The 12130-nt window shown below is 45.5% G+C and overlaps 1 protein-coding gene across 1 annotated transcript in view; it reads right to left on the bottom strand.

Annotated features, from left to right (window-relative positions):
- The window catches only part of LOC143284671 (uncharacterized), a 64187-nt gene that overhangs the window by 23034 nt on the left and 29023 nt on the right, over nt 1–12130 (bottom strand). Inside the window, 5 exon segments of the mRNA XM_076591584.1 lie at nt 1262–1387; nt 2601–2685; nt 3936–4057; nt 5039–5268; nt 7158–8227. Of these exon segments, the coding sequence (XP_076447699.1) occupies nt 1262–1387; nt 2601–2685; nt 3936–4057; nt 5039–5268; nt 7158–8227 (1633 nt within the window).

Raw genomic sequence — 12130 nt, forward strand, 5'->3', positions numbered from 1 at the left:
CACGAAGGAAAAAATGCAAAAAATGGTTGGCGCTGTAGTGTAGCGACGCGCTCTCCCTGGGGAGAGCAGCCCGAATTTCACGCAGACAAATCTGTTGTGACAAAAGAAAATACAAGTACAAATACAAAAATAAAGGTTAAGGTTAAAACAACTGCAAAAGGACTTTTACGGTCATCGGGGCAGTGAATTCATATCCACAGTGTCTAAGGCTCGACACAGGGAAGAGGGGCCTAACCCTCTCCATCCGCCACTTCAGCCCCCCCCCCCCCCCCCGTCCTAAGTCAGGTACCCATTCACACCTTGCTGAACATTAAATCTGAAGGCTAACCGCCAAACCCATTCTGTCACAACACCCTTGATATCAGTATTGATATGAATCAATATATTGATTTCACTTTTTAAATGTAATACCCAGAAAACTGTGATGATATAAGCTTTCTATCAAATGAGCAAAGTGTAAAATACATTTGTAATATGATAAATAATCATATTCTTCCTTTTTTCCCCACACAACCAAAACCAGTGTTGTTGGTTGTTGTTGTTGTTGTTTACTTTAAGAAATATTTAATTTTATTTTCTAACAAAAATAAATCCAGTGTTTATTTAATAAAGTCAATGGTCAAGCTCTATTCTGTAAGTAAACTGTTTCATTCTTGAGCTTTAAAAGCTCGTTTAAATCAATAATAATAAATCCACAATTTCAACAGTATTTACACAAGATGATAAATAAAGATGTCGTTGCATGCTAAATATTGTATATTCTTTTACACAAACGCAACAAGTCAATGCTCGTGGTTAGCTTTTCCTTTCTTTACTTTTGATTTTTTTTTTTACAAATGAGTTTGTAACCCCCTAACCCCCTCTACGTTTTTTCAAGACTGAGAAAGAATAGATAAAGAAATTGAAAACTACCAAATATTACACTTTCTTTTATACAAATGGAACCACTGTTCATTATAAAGGAAATGGTCATGTCTATGTTGTGCTGTAGTGAGTGTAAAAACAATAACAACTCGCAATGAAAACAATCAATAGATAAAAAAACACTTTTATCAAAATTTAGACAGGTGTATAAAACAAGAACGCGAATACCGCCTTCTCTCTACCACCTATAAATACAATTTTGTCTGCAATCCCCTTGACAGAGTTATGCATGCGTGTGAAAAAGTCGTGAGCAGAAACCACACTGTTTCTCCGCAAAAGATTCAGCGCTATATCTATAAATAATAATAGTATTATACACCCATCTATTCTGACATACCAACTTCCAGTTCTCCGTGCAGCTGGTCTGCAATCAGACCCGGGTAGATGGCAGTGACGAAGGCACCCGTTTCAGACGTACCGGGTAGCTCCTTGCCACCCACTATCTTCATGCCGATTCCATTCCCTTCAGAGAAAAAACCCCCAGAAAACACAGTGTTGCACGTCTGGAGCCATGGCGGCACTTGCAGTCGGCAAATGGAGGAGAATAAGCAGATGAAAGAGGAGGATCAGGAAAAGGAAAAAAAACAACATCATCATAAAGATAGAAGAAGAAGAAGAAGAAGAGGAGGAGGAGGAGGAGGAGGAGGTGGAGGAGTATGAGAAATATGGAAAAAAGGTCAAGGCAGAACAGAAGGAGAAGGAAGTAGTAGAAGAAGGAAGAAGAAGCAGAAGGGGTGAGGGGGGTGAGAAAAAGAAGTTAGGAGGAAGAGGAGGAAGAAGAGAAGTGTGAGAGGAGAAAAGAAAAGAAAAAGAGAGAGAAAAAAGGAAAGAAACAAAGAAAGAAAGAAAAGAACAAAACAAAGAAGACGGAAAGACGAAGGAGGGGAGAAAGAGAAGAGGAGGAGGAAGAAGAAGAAGAAGAGAAGGAGGAGGATGAAGAGGAAGAGGAAGAAGGGGAGGGGGAGGAGGAGGAAGTGGAGAAGGAGAAGGAGGAGGAGGGTGAAGAGGAGAAGGAGAAGGAAAAAGAAGACGAAGGAGAAGAGGAGGAGGAGGATGAAGAGGAAGATGGGGAGGGGAAGGAGGAGGAAGTGGAGAAGGGGGAGAAGGAGGAGAAGTATGAAGAGGAGAAGGAAAATGAAGACGAAGAAGAAGTATAAGAGGAAGAGAAGAAAGAAAGAGTAGAAGACAAAAAACAAAACAAAAAACAGATGAATAAAAAGAAGAAGAAGAGGAGAAGAAGATAAAGATGGATGAGGAGAGATACGCTGCAACTCTGGAGTTAAAAACACAACAAAAACAAAAACCATAAAAAAACAGCACCCAGAGTTTAAGAGAGCACCAGTACATAAGCATCTTTCTTGTCTTCGTTAGTGGACCTTGAGTATGCTAGAAAATAGATTTTTCAGTGAAAGCTATTCATGAACATTCGACGGCAGACAAAGAAACAGACAGGCAAGCAGACAGACAGGCAGGCACAGAGAGAGAGAGAGAGAGAGAGAGAGAGAGAGAGAGAGACAGAGAGAGAGAGAGAGAGACAGACAGACAGGCAGGCAGGCAGGCAGAAAGACAGGCAGGTAGACAGACAGACAGACAGACAGACATGCAGACAGACAGGCAGGCAGACAGACAGGCGGGTAGACAGAGCGACAGACAGACAAAGGATCAGGAATACCTACCTGCCACAGAGCGATCCTTGGGATCTCGGGTGACAAGGATCCGTTTGACTGGAAACCCGTAGCGTGTGGGCTCTGGGGGTGGGGGCTGCACACACACACACACACACACACACACACACACACGACACACACAAAAAAAACCACACATGACACACACACACAACACAACACACACGCACACACACACGTCACACACGCACACACACACACACACACACACACACACACACACACACACACACAAATGATTCAAGGTTTAATTTCCTTTCTCCCCTTTTAGGGGTATTAAGGATTACAAAGAAAAGAACAAAACAAACATGAGAAAAACAACAACCAATAACTGAACTGTATTAACAACACTCATGTAGCGACGATAACGCCAGATTCTCAAAATGCATACACATGTTCAAAGCATACTGAAACACGAATATTAATGAAAAGAAGAAAATAACGATAAAACCACCTCCTACATTGGTATACTCATCGAAATAGTTCTAAACATGAAGCAGGGCTTATTGTTTCAAATGCAAAGTTAAACTCTTTCCAACAGATATTTGCCATGTTCATGAATTTTAAAACTGAAGGCACCCCCCCCACCCCCCACCCCCCCACCCACCCTCCAAAACGCAAAAGCAATACTTGAACCAAGATTATTTAAATCTTTTTGAGGGTGGTACAGTTTAAAAAACAACAACTCACCCTTCGCTTACTTTCGATCTGCTAGAGGATGGTGACGTTTAAAACTCAACTTCCGCTTCCTTTCGGTCTGTTTGAGGATGGTGACATTTAAAACTCATCCTTCTTTTCCTCGCGTTCTGTTTGAGGATGCTGACGTTTAAAACTCACCCTTCTCATCATCCTTTCGATCTGTTTGAGAATGGTGCCGTTTAAAACTCATTCTTCGCTTCCTTTCGATCTGTTTGAGAATGGTGACGTTCAAAACTAACCCTTCGGTTTGCACATTTCTTCTGTCTTTGCTGCTATGTGCACATGTCAAATTATCGGTTTTAGGACAGGCCCGGCGCTTCCTTTTTGAGGAAGTGTCTGGGTTTGTTCCAATGTACCTTTTATTTACCTGTGTGCTAGCTGAATCGGTAGCGTAAACAGTACTGACTTGAAGTTGTGTACCTTGTGAATGGAGAGAGTTACCACTCTTTACTATTTGATGGTTCCGTTTAAAACTCACCCTCCGCTTCCTTTCAATCTGTTTGAGGATGGTGCTGTTTAGTGACTCACCCTCCGCTTCCTTTCGATCTGTTTGAGGATGATGCCGTTTAAAACTCACCCTCCGCTTCCTTTCGATCTGGTTGAGGATGGTGCCGTTTAATGACTCACCCTCCGTTTCCTTTCGATCTGTTTGAGGATGGTGACACCGCCCTCCGTCATGTGCTTCATGATGGGCTCGTCAGCGTCCACACTGTTGTCACTCTCCACCCGGTACATTCCGTTCATCAGGTCTGCACGTGAAACTCGACGAGTTAGGACAGACAACAAGTCAGTGCATTGTCACGGCTGCTCAAAGAAACATTGATGTCAGTTAATTAATTTTCCTTTTTTGAAAAAAATTTTCGCCATTGCTGTATTTGTGTAATCTCCCTCCCCCTCTTTCTCTCTCTCTGCCTCCCTCCCCCTCTCTCTCCCCTTCTCTCCCTCCATCTCTCTCTAACCTTCCACGTCTCCCCCTCTCTCTCGCCGATCTCTCTCCCTCCTTCCTTCCCTCTCTCTCTCCCTCCTTCCCTCTTACCTACCACATCTCCCTCCCTCTCCCTCCTTCCTTCCCCTCTCTATCTCCCTCCCTCCTTCCTTCCCTCCCTTTCTCCTTCCATCTCTCTCAACTTCCATGTTTCTCCTTCCCTCTCTCTCTCTCCCTCCCTCCATCCCTCTTACCTTCCACGTCTCCCTCCCTCCCTCTCTCTCCTTCCTCCTCCCTCTCTTTCTCCCCCTTCCCTATCTCTTTCCCTCCATCTTACCTTCAAATTCTCCCTCCCTCTCTCTCCCTCCCTCTCTCTCATCTTCCAAGTTTCCCTCTCTCCCTCCCTCCCCCCTATATCTACCCCTCTCTCACTCCCTACCCCTCCCCTTCTCCCCCTCCCCCCTCACTCAGTCTTTCTCACCTTCCCAATCTCTCCCCCCTCTCTCACTCCCTACCCGTCCCCTTCTCTCCCTCCCACTCTCTCCACCTCTTTCACCTTCTACTTCTCCCTCTCTCTCTCCCCCTCCTCCTCCCTACCCCCCCATCATTCCCCCCTCTCTCTCCCTACCCCTCCCTCTCTTCCCCCAATCTCCCTCCCCCTCTCCCCATCTCTCTCTCCCCTCTCTCACCTTCCACGTACCCCCCCCCCCGCTCTCTCTCTCCCTTCCCCTCTCTCTCTCCCCGACTTCTCTCAACACCCCCCCCCCTCCCGCCTCCATCACCCTCTCTCTCAACTCTCACACACCTTCCACGTCCCCAATGTTGAACTCGGCCGACACGGGCCTGGAGCCGCTGCCGATGTTGTGGATGATCTTGCGGGACTTGTCCTTGACGTCATCCAGCAGGGGCATGGCCGGCGTGACGTCGCTGACGCTGGTGGGGCTGCTCTCCGTGTCAGTGCTGGTGTTCATGTAGGTGTTGCTGCCGCTCAGGCTGGCCTGCACCGGGTGAGGCGGGCGGAAGTCCAGGTCGCACCTGCAGAAGGTGATCATCAGAACTGATGTTAACCCCTATTGCATTCACTTCGGCACACACCACCCGAAATGCCCACATGGTACATGGTTAAGTCCCAAGTCCAAGTCGCACCTGGAGAGAAGTTCGTTCGTTTTAAGAACTTGAAAGTTAAAAAAACCTTTCTTGCATTCTTCACTTCGGCACACACCGACCACCCCCATCCCCCGAAATGCCTACATGGCCAGGGTAAGTCCAGTACGCACCTGGAGAAAAGATCGTTCGTTTTAAGAACTTGAAAATTAAAACCCTTTTTGCATTCTTCATTCACTTCGGCACACAGCAACCACCCCTACCCCCCGAAATGCCTACATGGCCTGGGGAAATCCAGGTCGCACCTGGTGAAAAGTTCGTTTTAAGAACTTGAAGTTAAAACCCTTCTTGCATTCACTTCCGCACACCGACCAGCCCCTTCCCCCCGAAAACGGAGTATGGCTGCCTACATGGCGGAGGGTTGATAAACACAAAACGGTTATACACGTAAAAAAATGTTACAGTGTGTGTGTGTGTGTGTGTATGTGTGTGTGTGTGTGTGTGTGTGTGTAGTGACTGAAACCTGACTGAAGGAAACAGGAAACGAATGATGAGCGTCCAAATGGCAGCTAGTTTAGCTGTCAGTCGGCTCTGCCCAGGTAGGCAGACAGCCTGTTGTGAAAATGACTCCCGTGTTTGTAATGCGCTTAGAGCTTGGTTTATGACCGAAGATAGGCGCGCGCGCGCGCATACACACACACACACACACATACATACATACACACACAATTTACCTGTCTCACATCCCTGAACTGAAGTCATCTTCAGTATTGACAATCTTCAGCAGTCCATTGCTAATGTACGACTTTTTCAATTCCTTGTTAAATAGTCCAGTTGCTTCCCTGTTATAGCTGTTAGTTTTTCATTAGAAAGATGTTATAATGTTATGCTTAAAAAACAAAACAAAAACAACTTAAATCGATCATTTTCTATATAATTAAAACACAAACACACACACTCACACACACACGCGCTCACACACGCGCAAACACGCATGCACACACACTTTCACTTACTCGCAGGTGTACACAGTAATTTCTTCCCCCTTCCCTCCCACCCTCGATTTTTTTCCTACCCTCGTCTAATATCACTTACAGTGAAAAGACGTTAAACTAAAAAACGAACAATTCACCTTCTGATCACCCACACCAACCACCTCTTCCGAAAGCTGCCCCCCGGAAAAAAACCAGTTCCAGTTGCAAGGATGTGTGAAAGTGTGCTGATTGATCCATATACACTGAACAAACATCTGCCTAAAAAAGAAAAAAAGAAAAAGAAAAAAGAAGAAAGCAGATGCTTGACCTTCGCGAAAACAACAACAACAACACACACACAGCTCTGGTCAGGCTTTGAACAAAACAGTTTCAGTTTCAAGGAGGTGTCAGACCGAACGTGCGGACTGATCCATATGCGCTACATCACATCTACTTTGAAAAAGACAACAACAACAACAACAAAAACAACAAAACTCAGAGCAGATGCCTAACCCAAGTTTTAACAACACAAGGCGCTGGTCAGGACCTTGAACAAAACAACACACACAGAAAAACAACAACAACAACAAAAAAAAACAAACACCACACCCAACCCCCAACCAACCACCCCAACCCAGAGCAGATGCCTAACCCACGCATTAATACAAAGGTGCTGCTGGTCAGAACCTTGAGCAAAGAAAAACAACAACAACAACAAAAAAACAACAACCCCCCCAAAAAAAAACAAAAAAACAAAAACAAAAAAAACAACCAAAAAAACCCCACCCCAACCTATCCCCTGCCTACCACCCGTGGTGGCAGTGGCCAGTGGTGACCCGTACGTACCTGTTGGCGTAGATCTCCGGAAGGGTGACGCTGCCGGACAAACGAGCATCACGACCATCTCTCCCTGTGGCCGACGACGCCGACACAGACATGGAGGACCCTCCACCGCCACCACTACCACTGGTCCCCGGGCCCTGCACTGAAGGCAGCGAGTCGATGCGTTTGCTCAGCGGAGGCTGTTGATGAGGGTGGTGAGGGTGGTGGTGGGAGTGGTGGTGGGAGTGGGCGTGAGGGTGAGGGTGGGAGGGGGGTAGGCACGCGCTCCCAGGCACCTCCCCGGGTACCATCCCCCCTCCACCCACACCCACACCGCCGCCAACGGCGGCAGGGGGAGGAGGAGGGACCACCCCTACCCCACCACTTTCTCCGACGCCGCCACTGCCACGGTCGTAAACCCAGGCGGCCGCCGTGGCCGTGTTGACGTACAGAGGTTCGTCGACGCGGTGCCGACGGTGGAACTCTTTGTGCGCCAGGTACTCGGTGGAGCTGAAGTTGGAGCGCGTCGGGTAAGAAGAGGGCAGCGCCACCCCTCCTCCTCCTCTCTCCAGACTCCCTCCTCCTCCTCCTCCTCCTCCTCGTTCAGGTGGCACTACCACCCCTCCTCCTCCACCACCACCACCACCACCTCCTCCTCCTCCGCCACGGCTGGAAGAAGAAGGAGGAGCAGTTCCAGGTCCGCGCCCCACGCGGGCAGGGAGGACGTCGTAGATCTGGTCGAGGTCCTCGCGCTCCAGACACGCGCGCTCCAGGCGATCCCGCTCGCGCTCCAGCTCCGCAATCCGCACGTCGTCGTCGATGGGGCGGATGATGCCGCGCGGGACGGGTCGGGGAGAAATGCCCGCGTGGGCGACGGCGGCTGCCGAGGCCGAGGCCGGGACTGTTGCGGCGGGGTGCACGGGGACGACCTGGGCGCCGACGCCGACGCCGCTGCCGCCGGAGCCGTACTGGCGGGGGATATCGTCGTAGCTGTGGGCGATGGCCTGGCGGGCGCGCGCCAGTTTGAGCAGCTCCTTCTTGAGTCGGGCCGTCTCCTCCAGCTGCTGTTTTCGTTTCTGGATCTCGTACTGGAGCTGGGGGGGGGGGGGGGGGGGAAGTGGTGGGTGAGGACAATGACAGGGTTATTAGTTGATTCATTGAATATTTTGTGTGTCCGTATTCACTCTTGGTACTGATTAATATTTTTCGTGTCCATAAAATTATGCATTCTCCATATCAATTAATAACATGTTTATTTTTGTGTCCATATTAATTCTCCAAATCAATTAACATGTTTATTTTTGTGTCAATCATTCATTCTAAGTATTCATTAACATTTTGTGTGTCCACATTCATTCTTTGTATTCATCAATATATTGTGTGTCCACATTCATTCTATGTATTCATCAATATATTGTGTGTCCAAAGTTATAGTTTATATTAATTGTTTATACAATATTCTGAGTGTCCTCATTCATTCTCTATAATTTTTGTTGGGTTTTATCAATGCGTTTAATAAAGTATGATGTGTCACGATCTAAACCAATGTTTGTGTCACGATCTTTTCTTTCTTTTTTCTTTACTTTCCCTTAAACTGACTTCAAAATGCATATGATGTGGACACATTGCAGTTATATCATCACCTTCTACAAAAAAAAAAAAAAAAAAAAAGAGTTCTGGAATGTTCCAGCCTATTTGTATTATCAAGCACCGCGCGCGCGCGCGCACACACACACACACATCGTCACGCCACGGACAGCACCAATCGACTATATGTTACCCTCCACGCATCGTGATGCAACACAAAACACGCATCGCCGCATTCCTTTAATAATTAATCCTTTCAGTGACAGAGAGAGAAAGTTCAGCCTAATACCATGTATATTGAAAAAGACCTTCAATTCAATAATGATGATCCAACACACATGCGTTCACGCGCACGCAAACGCACATGCATGTAAACGTGCGCGTACATTTCTGCATTTGAGAGCAAAACATTGGAAAAGGGGTACCTTGAAACATAGCGCTTACTTCCATCAAACACCGAAAGCACACAGGTAAGTGAGAGTGAGAAAAGTATTGAGCATACCTTCAACACTGGCCTGTGAATGAGAGAGACCGAAATACAGATACACAAAGAGAAAGAGATGGAGAGAGAGAGAGAGAGAGAGAGAGAGAGAGAGAGAGAGAGAGAGAGAGAGAGAGACAGGCAGACAGACAGAGACAGAGAGACAGACAGAGAGAGAGAGAGAGAGGGAGGGAGGGAGAGAGAGAGAGAGAGAGAGAGAGAGAGAGAGACAGAGACAGACAGACAGACAGACAGACAGACAGAAGAAATGAATACATCATATTTCAAAGTGATTATCATGTTAGGATTTCATATGCTTCTAGTAAGTCTACACGGGTATATATATATATATATATATATATATATATATATTTATATCGATAAAGATATAGACATATACACACCACCGCCACCAATAACAAAACCACACACACACAAATGAACCATGCAAAAAAAAAAAAAAAAAAACAAAACAAAAAAAAAGGTAGGCGGTGTGGAGGTGGGGACGGGGGAATAAATGACATAAAATGAAAAGGGAGGGAAGGGGAGGAGGTGAGCTAGACAAAAGGAAAAGGAAGAAGCATACATGCGCATTTAGAAACTGGAATAGCACTTTAGAAACAAATGCAAGGACACAAGGCGAGGGAGAGAGCGATACAGCGAGAGAGACAGTGTGGGAGAATCAAACAACGAAAGGACGGGGAGGAAAGACAGGAAGTAAAGTCAGGAAAGAAAGAAGGGAAGAAAGAATGATTTTCCGAGGAAAAGCACGACATTTGCACACGCATACAAGAGGGTTAAGAGGGTGTGACAAGATATAAGAAAAACGAGAACAGTTTATGATGAACATAATTATATACATGGCACAAAATTTCCCATGTAACAGGAAAAGAGCAGCTTACATCGCCAGAAAGATGATTTATTAATGATTTTATTGTAGAATCACTCGTGCTAACCATTTTAGACGTAAATATATTAAGATATATTTTCTACAAAAAAAGAAAAAAAGATTCATAACCAGAAAATGAATTGAATGGATCCATCTGAGAAATGACAGAAGAGAGAGAGAGAGAGAGAGAGAGAGAGAGAGAGAGAGAGAGAGAGAGAGAGAGAGAGAGGGAGAGAGAGACCGACCAGCCGACAGAGACAGAGAGAGACGGACAGACAGAGACAGAGAGACAGATACATAGGCAAACACAGACTGGTGTACATGGATATGAGTAGGAAAAGTTATGTTCTTTCTTTCTTTCCTTCTTTCTTTCTTGCTTTATCTTTCTATTTATTCACTATACTATCATCTATTTTAAAGAGACACCAATTCTTCATCTCATCGGTTTATTGTCCATTTAATACGAAGTGATTTAAACACATACGCATTCAATCTTTCCAGCACACTCACTCACACACACACACACACACACACACACACAGACACACACACACACACACACACAATGGGTAAAGAGAATGAGTAAAGGATTGGACTTGGGGAGGAGGAGGAGGAGAAGGAGAAGGAGGAGGAGAAGTAGGAGGAAGATTATCATCCAGGGGAAAACAGGGACACCAAGTCAAAAGACAAGCTCGTTTTGATCATTCACTGTGTTAAAAAAAAATCTATCCAACATAACGTCTATTTCTGGACAGCTTTCCTATTTCAAGAACATTCACTTCGTTGGCGCTAATTTTTCGAATTAATTGCGCACACTCCGTTCACGTTGTTCGCTCTGATAGATTTGTGAGGTAAAAATAACTTTGTCTTTTTCCGCTCGACTTTGCACAAGGAGGTTGGTAATCAATATGCCACAGTGTGAAAGCAGCATTCGGGTTGCTTCAATGAGCAATGTGAAACAGCTGTTGAGAAAACTGCTAAAAAAAAAAAAAAAAAAAAAAAAAAAAAAATCTTGTGTATTTCTTCAGAAGTGCCGTGGCCTAATCGGTTAGGCACTGGACTTCTGAACCAGAGATCAGAGTTCGAAGCTTTGTTTCGGCATGGTGATGTGCCCTTGAGAAATGCACTTTGTTCTTGATTTTCGTCGCCCCAGCCCTTGTGTGAATGGATTATGTATGGGACCTATAACTCACTCAGTACGGCCAGACCTCTCTTCTCCTCTACACAGACCCCTCGGATGTCCAGTGGGTGTCTGAATGACCCAACCTTTAGCTTCCGTCGTCAGAATTATGGTATTCTTTGTCAACATTCACGTCTTCAGTATAAGAGCCTTCCGCTTGCAGTATTTCGATGATGGTAATTGGGGTGAAACGCTGTTAACGTCGTCCCTTTCGCCGTTCGTATGGAAAAAGTTAACCAATAACTTATTCTTGATTTGTAACCAATCCACAAAACTCGTGGACACGTCGTCAAAACCTGCCCGCCATGGTCAATAAAGTTACATGGAAGACAGTGTACTCGCAAATAAGAGCTGATGACCCCCCAAAAAAAGAAAAAAAAAGAAGAAAAAAAAAAAAAAGAGTGTTCCTCAATATTTGCGCAAGTCACTTCACTTCAGATTGTTTTGCTGGCATGATTATTTGCACATTCTGCTGACGAATGAGGACTGTGTTGCGTCTCTAAAATCTTGTTGTACCTCTTCTGGCTGTAAATTCGGGCTCGAGAATGTAAGGGTTAACATTAGAGATCACGGGTTAGGGTTAGGTGAGGACAGGGTTTAGGATATAGGGTTGCATTAGGTTTTATGGTTAGGGTTTAAGGTCAAGGTTTAGGGTCAGGATTAAGGTCTCCATCCATCCTCAACAGGTATCGTCCTTGAGAAATTTGCGATTGGCGATGTCACAAAGAAGGCCTTGATGTCGGACCTGTTGTTCCACAAGTTTTAAAACCTTGATATTCAAACGTATTTTGCCTAAAAAAATCAATTTGTAAACTGCAAACACACGGCATTCATCAAATCATATCAAACATGTGCTTTCT

Source organism: Babylonia areolata, chromosome 8, assembly GCF_041734735.1.
Source record: "Babylonia areolata isolate BAREFJ2019XMU chromosome 8, ASM4173473v1, whole genome shotgun sequence".
NCBI classification, from domain to species: Eukaryota; Metazoa; Mollusca; class Gastropoda; order Neogastropoda; family Buccinidae; genus Babylonia; species Babylonia areolata.